The sequence below is a fragment of the Drosophila sulfurigaster genome, chromosome 3 (assembly GCF_023558435.1).
Source record: "Drosophila sulfurigaster albostrigata strain 15112-1811.04 chromosome 3, ASM2355843v2, whole genome shotgun sequence".
Lineage (NCBI taxonomy): Eukaryota > Metazoa > Arthropoda > Insecta > Diptera > Drosophilidae > Drosophila > Drosophila sulfurigaster.
In genome coordinates this window covers 31384529-31399794 of record NC_084883.1, presented here as the reverse complement: position 1 = coordinate 31399794, position 15266 = coordinate 31384529, and the positions used below count along the sequence as shown (strand labels likewise).

The 15266-nt window shown below is 38.2% G+C and overlaps 1 protein-coding gene across 1 annotated transcript; it reads left to right on the top strand.

The window, feature by feature from the left end:
• The first annotated feature begins 265 nt into the window (after positions 1–265).
• LOC133840014 (uncharacterized) lies at positions 266–4099 on the top strand. The gene is made up of 5 exons (XM_062271666.1): positions 266–504; positions 557–1123; positions 1524–2065; positions 3148–3194; positions 3275–4099. Exons 2-5 carry the CDS (start codon positions 567–569, stop codon positions 4070–4072), a joined length of 1944 nt encoding a protein of 647 aa, XP_062127650.1. The 5' UTR covers positions 266–504; positions 557–566; the 3' UTR covers positions 4073–4099.
• The last annotated feature ends 11167 nt before the right edge of the window (positions 4100–15266 follow it).

The following is a 15266-nucleotide window of genomic DNA, read 5'->3' as shown; positions in this document are numbered from 1 at the left end:
CAGCTTATATACCAAGGAGAATGCGCTCAAGTAGACCAAAGTAAACTGATTAATTGCTGAACAAGTCTAAGGCATCATGTCAGTCACATGTCACTGTCAGAGTTCAGAGTTTAACAGCTCAACAAGAACCCATTGATCGGTTAGATTAGCAAGACATTAACCTACAACTGAACCACAAACTGATCCATATCAAAGTGTTGCTCTTCTTCAAGTAATGATATTCATCTTTTTATGTTCTTTTCTTTCCAGTGATTTTGTTTTGTTTCATATTTTATTCATCGTTTGTTGGGCGCGGAATTTAGAGTGTGGTCTAATCTGATGATATTAGTCCAAGTTATTAGCATTCGAATTGTTCTTAACGACGATGACGATGACGATGTTTCTCTTCCTAATGCGACAACAAAATGTCATATTACATTAGGCCTTTGCGGCATTTTTTTATCTCCAAAATTGGGTTACCATTCGCATAAGTGTGGAATATTTGATCTGCTTTGCTATATGAATGTATGTATAAATACATCAGTGGAATATAAGATTCTAATCATTTGGCCTGCAGCGCTTGCAAAATGAGCTTGAAATTGGCCTTATGCCTGTGCCTGGCACTCTGGTGTGGCATAGCCGTTGCCATCGAAGGGGAACCAGCCAAGACAAGACAAGATGATTACGATGAGATCGATGACATCGAAGAAGAAAGCAATACCATTGCACTCGCTTCGGCTATTGAAACTGGTGAAGAAGAGGCGCTGCTGGAAACCGAGACTGCAGCTCTCCAAGGTTCATTTCCATACTATTTAAACAATCCATTTATCGGTTATCCGCCCTACTTCTATCCGGGCTATCCACGACCTGGATCACATGGACATCATCACGGCTATCGCCCCTATTCTGGCTGGCCTTATCCCGGTTTCTATTCTCCTGGCTATCCTGGCTACTCTGGTTATCCTGGCTATCCTGGCTATCCTGGTTACCAGTACCCTGGTTATCCCAACTATGGATATCCCTATGCTTATCCAGGATATCCTTATCCCAATCTTGGTTATCCCTTCCGCGGCAGGGAATCAACTGAAGATGCGACAAAGATCTGCTCAAAGACTATACTAGGCCTAGGAAGAATTTGCACTACGAAATGATAACAACGAAATCACAAATTTTGAAATAAATTATATTCAAAGACTTAATAGGAGTGTATTGATTTATTGAGCATATATTATGGATTATTAGACGTTAACTTACAAAATTAATCAATTAATAGTCATACAAAACCATGATTTATTAGGAAGCAAGCATTTAAGATTTAAAGTTAAACTTGCTGAGTTTGATATTTATAGCTTGACTAATATGACAAAGATCGACAACTTTAGCTTTCTGTCAGATCAACTGATTTGCATGTTAATGATTCTCAGTCTTTGACATAGAAGTGTAGATCAACTGAGCATAGTTCTTACTTGGATGGTTGGTGATTTGATGATTGCTCCAAGTGACACTTGACAGCTCTTACTATAAAAACTAAGAACTCGTTGCAGAGTTCAGCAGTTGCAACAATCGTTCACCCTAAACATGAACTCAACAATTGCGCTTACCCTGTTATTGACACTTTGGTGTGGTGTTTCCATGGCCAAGGATGAGAACGATGCTGTGGTCTACAAGATGGACGAGAGCAGCATTCAGGCTGCTGCAGCCTACTATGCAAGTCCCAGGAGCATCAAGAGAGTCGCTGCTGGCCAAGGAAGACTTATTGGACTCAACTGGGGACAATTGCCCTTAAAGAATTATCTCTTTACAAAAAGCGAACAACATGTTGACAAGGATGGGGAATTTGATTCAGATAGTGACGAATATCCCGATTTCGATCCAGAAACTGATCCAGAGCAGCTTCCTCCTCCACCTCCTTTCTTTCCCAGTGCTCCGATTTCTGCTTATTCAGCTTATGGCGCCTATGCTGCTTTTCCTTCTCCATATCCCTATAGCAGCTATAATGGTTTTCCTTCTCCATACCCGGATTTCGTTTACCAAGGTCCGAATCAAGGAACTAAGTACTACAATCGTTACTATTACGGTGCTCCACGTAAATCGGGAAAGAATGCCAAAAACTGCCGTCAAACCCTATCGAGGGGCAAGACTTGCTATTAAGAGAAGCAATTTTAGAACAATTTGTCAAGCTTGGATAACATTTTAATTATATGTATCTACTTTAAAGATCGAGTAATAAATTAAATTATTCAAGAAACGTTTATTCTATTAACTTAACCATTAAGGAAACTACAGCTAAGAGAAAAACAGTGCGAAGACAGTAGTATTGTGAAATTATACCAACTTAATATACTAAAAATACTAAAACAACCCAGAAGATATTTGGTATAACTATTGCATTTTAAAAATACCGTATATAATTGATTTCTAAATAACTGTTTGTATCTGGTTACAACAAAATTTACAGAAATCATTAGTAATGTAGTTGTTATTGTGTCAATCTATCTATGTTCAATCTCTTATAATCTTTGAGGTCCTGGTTTTCATACGGACATCCATTGAAGTTTTAATATTCCATTGTAGTGACGACGATTATAAAGAGGGGAAAAATTAACTGGCGCCACCTAGTGCTCATGGCTCACGATATGGTTGACAATGGAAATGTTTTAATGGGATTAGATAAATATTGATCAATGTTAGTATGTTTGTAAACGATTTCTGGTCTGGAAACTAGTTTTAGCTCCAAACATATGAACGGTCTTTTAATATTTATTGATAACTTGCTTAACTGGAAACGACATGTGTAAATACTTGCCGATTCTATCTTTGCGATCATTCTACAAACAAAACTAAACACAATAATTAGGAAATCATTCGTCATTTATTACTCTAAATTAGACAAGAAAAGAAAGCACTTTGATGCTATCCATTCACATAATGCTCGATCGATAGCAGAAAACTGTCACATCATCCTGAGACAGATACAGTTTTATTTTTATTACCTTGATATAAAATTGATCATTTCGCGAAGAAATAAATTTAATGTTCGATGACACAGATAAAAACGGGTAAAACAGAACGACATTTCGCCAAGTTCTTAGTTGATTTTTTATAGTCTGACTTATTTGCATGCCATCATTGATTGGCATCTTTGTATTCAAATTTTGTATATTTAAGGCGTTGTCTTCACGCTAATCACAGATGGTCTAGGTGACAATATGTGGGTCAGTTTTAATATGTATACGGATAGATTTGTGAATTGACTTATCTCCCACAAAGACAGCAAACCGTAAGTAGTCCATAGAGACAAGAAATGCCTATAAATACACAATCCAAAAGAGACATTAATCAGTTCGACACAAACACTCAGAAAATGAGCTCAAAATTTGTTCTCTGCCTATTTGCGGCACTTTGCTGCGGCATTGCCGTGGCCAAGGCTGCTCCAAAGGCCACCAAGAATGTGCTCATCTACAAGCTGCAGGATGACGAAAGCGACGATCAGGAGCTCTACGACTCTCAGGATTACTACAGCCACCTGAGAACCGATCTGGAAGAGGAGGACTCCAATGCTGTGGCCGACGAGGAGGAAGAAGAGGAGACCGGACGTCAGTACAACTATCAACCGTACTACTATCCTCCTTACGGATATTCACCATACTACTATCCTTACCCACCACCCGGACCACCACCACCTAAACCACCAACTTCATCATCTAGTTCATCATCTAGTTCATCATCCAGTTCGGACACTGATTCAAAGCCAGCACATCATTCGCCACCTCCACCTCCGCCACCTCCACCACCGCCACCACCACCACCGCCAGGCCCTCCTGGACAGTATTATCCACCAAGGCCTTATCCTCCTGGACCTTATCCACCAGGACCTTATCCACCAGGACCTTACCCTCCTGGACCTTATCCACCAAAGCATGGACACCACCCTGGCTACCCTTATCCTCCTCCTCCTTCCAGCTACCCTTATCCTCCATACTATCCTGGATATCCTTATCCCAAGCCGCACACCACAACCACAAAGGCTCCTTCAACTGAGACAACTAAGTATTGCAAAAAGATCTTCCCCATTGGTGTGGTGTGCTTGTAGAGCAATTATTTGCATCTCAAAACGAACGATGTCATTTACCTAAATACTATTTATTGACAATAAAACATTTTTCTAAAACAATGTAATTTATTTTTTGTTTTATTTTGTAATTCCTATGTATAATTTAGATATTCTAATAAGGAGATAATTAACTTACTACAGTTCTTTGTATTTCGACTATATGATTGCCAAAATAGTAGGTTTCTGAAATTAATTGTCAAATTAAGATCGATATAAAGAATAAATTCTATAAGGATGTGCACTTATAGAATATTTTTCTCCAAAAAACGTGCTTTTATAGAATCTCATATTTTTCTTTTTTTTTATTAATTTATTTAGTTTTTTTTTTGTAAAAACTTTCTTTAAGAATTATATGAAAATAATATTTATGAATAGTGACAACAAAACCGCAATGCATTTTTGTGGAGTTAGGACATATTACAGATTATTTTAATCGATATTCCTACATTTAAATAAGATTTATTTTATGTGTCTTTCCTTAAAATAATCTTTTAGTGAAATGAATATATATTGCAATGAATGAATTTTGATTCTTTAACTTTCTTTGACATGCTTTTTATAATGTAAAGTTCAACTTTTCAATATGGAAGTGGTTCGAACAAATAGCAAAGATTTGTAGTGTTTCTGCAATGTAATGAAAATAAATAACCTCAGTAATAAAAAAGACAAATACTCAACTGAGCGTGCGAAGCTTATCAGATTGTTTTACACATTCGCTTTAGAATTTAGATTTATGTTTAGTAATGGATTATGTAGAACCATTAAGCTTGTATTTAATGTGTATCATTTAAGTTATCATTTAATCAGAATGTTTGTCTTTGCGTGAACTATAAATACTAAAGTCTTGGCGTTAATTCTTCAGTTCGATAGAAGCACTCACAAAATGGACTTGAAGTTCGCACTCTGCTTCATTTTGGCACTTTCCTTTGCATTTGCAAAGGCCAAGTCCTTCCATAAGCATGAAAGAAATAGTTTTGAGGATAATGGTGAAGCTGGTGTAGACTTAATTGCCGAAGGACGTCAATTCGGCAAGTATTCACAATACGGACCATTTGGAAAGTACGCTGAATACGAAGCTCTGCTCCAAACCTATAAGCAATTTCCACAATTGTTGGCCTATAAATATTTGCTTGAGTGGCGTGCAAAGCACAAGCCACAACCGCAACCACAACCCGAGCCGGAAACCGATCCAGAAACGGAAGCACCAACAACATCATCAACAACAACAGCAGCACCAACTGATTCGACAACAGCAGAGACAACATCAACAGAGGCAACAGTCGCAACCGATCCAGCTCTTCTGTCGCTCTTTCCGCCTCTTCCTCCTAAATATCCAATCTATCCTTACGATCCTTTTAATCCCTATTATCCTAATTATCCTGTTCCCCTTCCTCCCACTCAAAGACCCCGTCCTCCCAATACAAGACCATCTATTCCAACGATTCCAACGAAGCCTACTTCAACAGCTGAGCTGTCTGATCCGCTCTGTAAAAAAATGACACATTTTTGGTTGTGTGTTGGCAAACCAACTAATGCTTAAATACAATAATTGAAATTTAAATCGAATAAAGCTGAATAAAATTAATAATTATAAAAGCGTATATAGGATATCTAAAAGTCAGTTTTGTGTGACGTTGTCTAATATTTTACATTTAATTTTGTGAGACATTTTCCGAATGCTTTTCTTTTGGGCACAAAGCGCTGCGGGCGGGCCGAGTATTAGGTTGCAATTGACATTGGGAAGCTCATTAACACAATTGTCAGGCGCAGACTTTTCGGGCCAAGACTTTGATAATTGCCAGAGATACATTCCGTTTTTAACAAAAAAATTCAAAAAATAAAGAATGAAAGCAAGTTAATATTTGAGAAATGTAAATGGCAATGTAAATTGCCATAAAAGTTCGTTGACTTGAATAAGATTCAATTTTAATGCAGTGAATGAGTCGATTTGAAGGCTTATCACGTCTTTAAGAGGGCCAACATGACTGGCTGTCTGCTAACTAATAGCCAGCTTATTTATCGAGTTGAGCCGACTTGCTGGCGACACTAATTAAATGTCCAACCCGACTCACTAAATCAAAACAATTCAAGCCAAAAGCCAAGTTAACCAAGATGCGGCGTCTCCCCCACGCCTTGTTATGTGTTTTGTATACGAGTATGTTTTGACAATCGTAAATTCTAGATATTGTTAAAAAACTTTGGCAAAAGCATAAATCTGCCGCTGCTGCCAGCGACAACAACAACGAAAATACAGTAACTATGTTAGAATAAGAACTCAGAGCTGGCCGCTAACGAGGCAAATGCGCGCTGCTGCTGGAAATCATTGAAAAATAATGCCTATAAATATGCTAAAGAAATTGTCTGTTCTAGCATTGGAGCTTGAGTTTTCCTGTTTCGGCCTTTGTGAGTCAATTGAGGCTCAGCTAGCATTCAAAAGGAAAACTTTTGCTGCCATCGAGCGAAGGTCAACAGTGTAATTTGTTTACTTTATGCTGCCACTTTGCCTAGTTATGAGAGTGTGAGTCAGTGTGTGTGTCTCCCCTATCTTTTATGTATATGTATGTGTGTGTGTGTGTGTGTGTGTGTTTGATGGGGGCAACGCTTGGGTAAGCTTTGAAGTGGTTACTCCTCGTATAGGTTTGTCTCACTGCAAAGGGGGAGAGAATAGCACTACAATTATCTGTGTTTACTCTACCATAACCAACAGCTAATGAAATGAGGAACACGATTGTGCCATGGAGAGAGAGGCCAACTCAATCGAAAGCATCTAAAGTGTCTTGTGCTTAATTATTTAAACAAAAGCGACTTGGAGCAATTATCCACAGATAATCATGTAATTTATGAAATTACACTCCACAATTTATACATTCATATATTTATGTTTGCAGCAGGGAAGCCTCGATAAAGCATATAATGCACGCCATAAATATGCCAGAGAGCTTACTACGGTCGTGCCTATAAACTATATATTTTGCAGTGCCACGCTGCCACAATGGCACTCTTTTTTAGCCGAGGCATGCCACAGCATGTTCCTGCCCCATTTGACTCGGGCTCCGACTTTGGCTCAACTGTTGCCCAACTGAGGCCAGCATTTTTCTAAGGCAACCATTGACGTTTGTCATATGACGAAGCTTGCATACGCTACAGGTTTATAAAGCTAGAACCGTAAATATATTTTTTGTATATCAACTTCAATATATTAATATCTTACATAGCCTTACATATCTAACATATCTTTACTTTCTATTTGTGTAACCGAATGAATTTTCATACAGTGTATCACAAATTCTTTTTGACTCGCTGCCAGAGTATAAAAATGTCATTCACAAATTTGGCTGGGGTCCTTTTTAAAGGCAAACATTTTTGTGTTTCTTTTGTACCTAGGAATTGTGAATTCCTGAGCCTGGCAACCGACGACGTCGACGACGCTGAGAACGACGGAAGTACTTGAAGGCGCCGGAAATACAAAATGAAGTTAGCATATCAGTTGAGTTACTTAACGTTACATTTTTATGGCTTGCAATATTTGTGGAAAATGAAAAAATAAAAATTCTGCTGACTTTTGCCGTTTTTTTTTTTTCTTTCTTCATGTCAAACTTTATAATACTTTATGGTAATTGCCATAAAATGAATAAAAACAGAAATTGGAAATTAGGTTAATTAAACTGTCAAATTCAAATGCTTTGCGACGCGTTGCTATGCATGCAAAAAATGTATTTAATTTTAGCTATCAACAGTTTGATCATTTCTACAAATAATTGATTACAAGCTGCTCTGTGTCAAAAAACAAAATATTATCGATATGGATTCATTGGAAATATATATGAAAGAAGAGAACAACATTACCCAAATAACTTCTAAAGAAAAATGTCAATGCGGATGTCTTGATGCTTTAATTAGTATGATCATTAAAGCTTATATATTTTTCCTGGATGTGTTTATTTTCATATGAAAAATATGAAATCATAAAAATCAATTCAATTTAGCTAGTTCTTGGAGTTGCTTAGACCAATAGGATAGAAGGGTATATAATATAATAATATCGCACTGTTTGACTTTTATTCAAAATGAAAAGCGGGTATCTCACAGTCGAGCAAACTCGACTGTAACTTTCTTACTTGTTTTTCTGAAGTTCCCGCAGCCAAGGAGAGGGATAAATATTTTTATGAAATATTGAAATTTGTTGCTATTTCCCATTTAGAATGTGCTTGTCACTAATCACCAATCAGAACCAAATACAAATATAAATATATGGATTGCGACTACTGAAAAGGCGAAAATTTGGCCAATAATTTTGCAATAAATAATTAATTTTTTGCTTTGCTACTATAAAGCTACTCATAAAGCCATTGATGCGTTTAGTGTCAAGTGCCAGCTCATTAAATGAGAATTCAATTTTTAATAAGTCCAAATACTTGAACATCGAATTGCAATATCGAGCCCCCAAAGTGTACTTGAAGTTTTAATTAACAAAAAGTCGCAGCGAATAAAAGAAGCAAACAGTAATTAACATAGCCACACCACGAAAAGAAAAAAAATTGTACACGAAAAAAAAATTATATATGCAATATAAGCAAAGTTTCTGCCAAAGATACAATGAAACTGAAATGTGGCTTGGCAATGTGGCCTCTTTTGATACACTAACAGAGAAGAGGCTCCATAGAAATGTCAAGCACAGTTGACGAAAGATATTTTAAATTTTCTACGAATATAATTATTGAAACAACTATTGAAAGAAGTGGAAAGGCATTTGATGTTCAGTGTTGTGTGGATAATTTTCGCCTGCTTTCTCAATGATTGTTTTTCGTGATTCTTTTGCTCGGCAAATTTTCTATTCTATTTTTAACTATGTATTATTTCAATATTTCATGTGCCGTTCAATCTATTGGGGTAATGATCATTAAGCTCTCTCATTTTCGGCCACCCACACGACAGCAACGAGATTGAGAGCGAGGTCTGGCCTGGACTGGTAATGAGTATTTGATATCTGCCAGTGCACAAGATGCTCTATAAATGTATCCGTGTGTCAATATCAAAATGTTTGCGGAGCGGCTGTCAGAATGTCAGACAGTGTGACATAGTGGCTGCCAAAAGCAGTTGTCCAGAAACCATTAAAGCCATATTAAATTGACAGACAAGAAACACAACACAACACGGAGAGAGCAAGCAAAAATAACACTGTAGAAAATGTTCGTATTCGCATTTAAATTGCAAATTTGCGACTTTGTCTAATTGTTTAATGTGCACGTGCCGAGAGAAAGGCTGAAATTATTATGCCTTTATTATTGTATTATTATTATTTTTATATATTTAAATTTGTCATTGACAATGGCCACAGACACACACAAAAGACTCGGGCTGGAAACAAGAGAAAGTTTTTGCTTTGCATTTAGAACACACGCCATGGGCCATACTCCGTTTTCCCAGAGTCCAGAGAGCAACAACAACAACAACACCAACAACAACAGCGATATCAAGAACAATGTCTATTTGGAGGCAGGCGCCATGGCAAGGCATAAGGCAGACACGCCCCATGCCCAAAAAACACAACGCCTATGCTTTGGCTGAATGGGGCCGCCTTTGGGTTTGCTTTTGCTTTGCCTTTTTTTAATTTCTTTAAGAGCTAAACAGAAATGGCGAAATAAGCATAATTTCAGGCGCCATAAAAATAAAAACAAAACAAAAATAAATTCACACAATTTGAAAAACGCAAACACTCAGCCACAGCCGCAGCCACAGCCACACACAAGAGCAACCGCATTGAGAGAAAGCGTGAGAACGAGAGGGATAGATAGAAAGAGAGCCAATGGCAGCGGCGTCGACAACGGAAGCCAAAGAAAATGGCGGTAGCTAAAGTACAGCTGCAGCTGTTTAATGGCAGCCCAGCTCTACAAGTATGTGTGTCCGTGTGAACGTGCGTGTGTGTGTGTATGTCTGTGTGAGTGTATTTTTAAGCACGCTGGAAAATGAATTAAAAAATGTTTACGACTCGACCGCTTGATTTTCAGCACATTGCAAAGTGGTTGAGGCATCCAATGGCCAAGGAATTTGGTTTATGCCGACCCCCCGCCCCACCCGAAAATGCTCTCAGCCACCTCACAGTTGCTGCTGCTGTTGTTGTTGTTGCCACTTCTTCTGGTGCTCCAGCTACTGCTGCGTGTTTGTGGCGACGCTTTTACAATTCCATTTCGTGCTCTGCAACGAATTGATTTTGTATTAACGTCTGTAACGTCTCTAGCATCAGACTCACAACAAAAGAAAACCTTTTGGTTTTGCTTACTTGCAGAACTGATTCAACTTGCTTCTATTTGCCAAATCTATAATAGATATAGAGCTGTGTAATATTGTATTTATGCAAATATTTTAAGTCTGAATTATTTATGTTGTATTTTAAATTTATAAATTTAATCATAGTTAAATGTTCTACTTCTACAAAATCATTTATGTAATGGATTGTTTTCGAATAATTTTTGATTAATCTAAACTATTTTATTTACTGAAACTTTAAAATATTTTTGGTAACTAATTTTACCAGAATAATATTTGAATGTTAGTCTATACTAAATATAAATTTGTATAACTTTTGTACAAATTCTCGAAGTATGGGAATAATATTTTGTTATTATTATTTATAACTGAAATTTTAAAATGATTATATGCGAATATAATTTTATTGTTAATATATACTATATTTAATCTAAAAATTTTATTATTTTTAATCTCTTCAAACATTTTAAAATTGTTTTCCGAAACATTTTCCTATTATCCCAAAATGTACTCCTTCATTTAATTGTTGCCTTAGGGTATTCGTGTTTCAACTTACACCCAATGTCGAATGCCCAATTCGCAATTCCTTTGCTGCTCTCTTTTTTTCGTGTTATTGTGTTGGCCTTGGCAATGCGCATAAAAAAGTTTTAATTATTTGAGCACACACCCACAGCCAGCATTCGAATTACGAACTGCCAGCACGTGGAGCAAATGAAGCCCAACCAGAATCCGTTGGCGATTAATATCTGAGCGGAGAGCAAAACATTTCAATTGAATTGAAATCAGAGTCGATTAAGTCGAGAACTAAAATACGTTTGCAGGATCATTGATAATTGTGAGTTGTGTTTGACATAAATTGTTGCAGTGGTGGTTGCAGTTGCAGTTGTTGCTGTGGCATGCAACACTTTAAGGCGCGCAGTTAACGAAAGCGCCGCAACCAATTAACGGTCGCATAAGCTGTGCCCATTAAGAGCACACAAACACACATACACACGCGTAGATGCAGTTGTAAGGCAAAATGCAATTGCTGTTTAATTGAGCGCACGGCTGCCACAGCCATTTATGTGGACCACGCCTCGGGTTTTACAGCGGGCGTTGCTGTGGGCGACGGCGACAGCGACGGCGACAGCGACGCGGCGAATGCCAAAGCCAACAAAATGAGACAAAATGTTTCAAAGGCATAAGCGCCTCGATAAATTGCATGCACTGCAAATCGTCGCCAAGCGGTTAGCCAGCGGAATGAAGCGCATGGAGCGCGGCGCTGCCAACCCCATTTGACAAATTATTATCGAGTTGGCATCGCCGACGCTGCTGCGTGGCTTTCGGCTTAAATTTATGCGTCACAGGTAACCAGGAGACTAAGCATCGAGTGCTGCTGCTGCCTGCCACCAAAACCAAGCTCACGTGCCTTGTGTCGAGTCTATTAAATCAGTACTTGGAAGCCGAAAGAGAGAGAAAAAAATTCGAATTATTTATGGTACGCATTTAGGCAGTGATAAAATATGACAAATGTCTAAAAATATGCCAAGATGCAGCAGCCGAATACCCCAAGCTCAGTCTCTAGTTCACCCCCCCTCGCCTTATCTGCCACATGCATAATTTAAGTCAAATTGACAATAAATCAAAATACCGAAAATGCCGCTGCTCTACCTGTAAACGCAGCGTTAGTGGCGCCTAAAAGTGTGTGTGCTGAACACGCTGCGAGTTTTTGTTGGTCACAGGTGCCACAAGCACATTGGCAATGCCCATTTTGATTGCCGGAAACGCAGCGGCGACAACAAGTGCCAGACCAGGCCAACAATTCATTTGAAAATGCTTTTATAATTGTTATACCCTCACCCTTAGTGGAGCATAAGCTCAAGCAGTCAGTTTGCCAGCCTGACTGCATAATTCACTCGTTAGATAATCATCAATCTGCGGCTGAAACGAGCGAGTGCCAAGGAGAAGAAAAGATGCCTGCGAAGCATGCTAAGTGGCTGATGAACTTTTCGTTGAATCTTCAAATTTTACATGTTGTTGCATCATTATCTAATATTTAGTAATTTCATTCTGTTAAGCAAATCACTCGCTCAAACTATCTCTCACTTGTTTGATAATCATAAATTTACCGAAGTGAGCGAGTGACGAGTAGCGAAGTATCTTAAGTAGCTAAGTTTCGCTTTCTGCTTTCCCAGACGCTCAATATTTTTATAATTGTATATCTACAAACTTTAAATATGATTGTTGAATCGAACTAATCATTCGCTTAGACTATGTGTTATTCACTCGATAGATAACTATTAAACTGTCCAAACGAGCGAGTGACGAGTTACCGAATTTGGTGGAATTTGGTGGAACATCCAAGTTTACAGCTAACCAAGTATCATAATCATTTTCATTTTCTCGCCTATCGTCGATACACACAATCTATGCTTCACTCGTTAGATAACCGTACATTTTTACTCGCTGCATCCAACAACAGTTCAATTACTCGCTGAAAATGATTTTCACTTGTGTTTGTAACTCGTGAATCGTTTTCCTTTTTAAACTGTTTTATTTACTTTTTGAATATCTCTCTTTTTATATTTAGTTTAAACCTCCATCATATTTATTGTTAGTTGGCATTGCACTCGCTTATTATCTCATCGTGCAAAACAACTAATAATAATATTTATATGCGTTCAGATTTTGTTTGATTGATGATCATTGAACTCGCTTGCAAGTTCATAAAATATGAATCTTTTTCAAAAATATATACGTTGTATTGCCAAGGGCATTCCAGATTCGACAGAGAGCACTTAATTTCATGTTGTATATATGTTGCTTCAAATGATTTGGCGTCATGCATAAACTACACTCTCAATATGCCATGCAGAAGCGCAACGAAAATTTAGATTTATTTTAGACAATTTGATTGCCGATGGCCGAGTTGCGTTTTTATTTTATTTTTTATTCAGCTCCCACTCCCGTCTGTTTTCCCAATTTTTGTTGGCATCAAAAAAAAATGTCCAAACATATAAATCTGCGGCGAGAGGTTGAAAAATTCCAAAAATAAATTCGTAACATACGTGCAGAAACACAATTTTTCAGACGCCGCGTCGGCGTTGGCGATGCCATCAGAGCATGTAAAGTAGCAGACTGTCAGTTGGTCAATGTGACAGGAGCCGAACGGCGAGCAGTGAATGGAGTGGATCTGCCTGCCGCCCCCCCTCGAGAGTGACCCTGAACGCAGCTGCTGCATGCAATTAATCACAGCTCGGCGACCAGGTGAGTCGATGCTTAGAGCGAAAAAAAAACTGCAGTTGAATTGAATTTCAAGCTAAACAGGTTAACTGGCAAGCCAAGCCAAGTCGAGTGTCATTCAGCTGAGAGAGAAGCAACGAGAGAAGAAGAACAAGAAGAAAACACACACCAACACACATAAAGAGGCAACGTCTGAGCTGTCGTTGAATATGACCGTGTGGCAGTTTGTGCTTCTTCTTCTGCTGCTGCTGCGTGCGTGCTTCAAGTTGAAGCACCTTTCAGACAGCAGCTGCCACTTAATTTTGCGCACTTTTTTAGCTGCCTAAGATGTCTTGCTGATGCTGCAATGGGCTGGCAGGTTGGGGGTGACGTGGTAGGCGTGGCACATCAGTCAAAGTGCAAGTGGCACTTGTTGCCACTCCATGCCACAGCGCACAAAAACGGACGGAAGCAGCAGCTTGCCACGGACGCAGTTTAGAATGCCCGCAATGTTGCAGCAGCAGCAGCAGCAGTGGCAGCAAAGGCAACACAGCAGCAGCTGCCTCAAGTGGCGCCCACCAAAAGTCTTCTCCAAGTTGCATACGATTTACTTTGTACCTTCTCAGACCTTGACAATGTCCCCTCCAAGAACTGGAGATGGAGCAGCTGCTGCCTGTTTGCATTCTTAGCTCGAATTAATTGCATCAAAGCCAACGCAAAAATGTTGTCCAAAAATTCCCTTGGAGCCAACAACTTTCCAACCACAAGGCAAAAGCTAACAAACAAACATCTCTCATATATAGTATAGGAGTGTGTGCCTTTTTCGGTTCGCCTTGACAGTGCTCTGTTTTCAGCAATTATTTTTATTAAAAACGAAAACGAACAAAAATTCTCGTCGAAAGAAACTAAAACTTTCACAAGCACAAATTTGCATGGCATAAAAACTCTGAGCTGTAAAATGATTCTTAGAAAATATTTATGGGAATGATAGATACTAAGCTATGCTTTGAAATGGAAAAGTTAATAGTTAAAAAGTATTCATCAAAAAATTACAAATTTAGATAAAAAATCTAGCGTTTTCTAAAATTATTCTGCTAAAAAAAATTTACCACAAAATAAACCGCTTGACACAATAACCCAATTTCATTTTTATTACATATAGAAATAACTAAATTTATGGAATATTTTTTAAAAGAACAATTAGTTGTATAAATAATTGGCATTTAAACTTTCACTGGCGTAAATTACAAATTTTGAAGTAAAAAAACTACATTAATATTATATATTTCTCAGCTAGCAAAATCAATGTTCGCCTACGAAAAAAGATTCCCTAACTAAAAGTTGAATAAAAAGTGTATCACAAATTAAATATTTGCCTTTTTGAATAGTGTGCATACCCTTTGATTGGCATTACAGCACAGGGTATTTGTTTCGGCATCGATAAAGGCCATCTTATGGCATCTGGAGTTGGCTGAAGGCAGCACATAGAACTCATGGACCCACAAAAATAACCATAAGCGGCTCAGTCTGTATGCTAGATATGTGTGGGCATCGAAGTGTATGTGTGTGTGTGTGTGTGTGCGTTCGTTCGACCATTGCAGAAGGTCCTTTGCGTCAATGCATTGTGCATAAGGATGTGTTTGTATGTGTGTGTGAGTTGCAATTTCCCCTGGGAAATTTATGCAAATAAAATAACAAATAAATT

Coding starts and splice junctions, on each gene's coding strand:
- LOC133840014 (XM_062271666.1), top strand. CDS start 567: ATGAGCTTGAAATTGGCCTTATGCCTGTGCCTGGCACTCTGGTGTGGC. Junction 2,066..3,147: donor TTACTATTACGGTGCTCCAC/GTAAATCGGGAA, acceptor TGTATATTTAAG/GCGTTGTCTTCACGCTAATC. Junction 3,195..3,274: donor GTCTAGGTGACAATATGTGG/GTCAGTTTTAAT, acceptor AGTAGTCCATAG/AGACAAGAAATGCCTATAAA.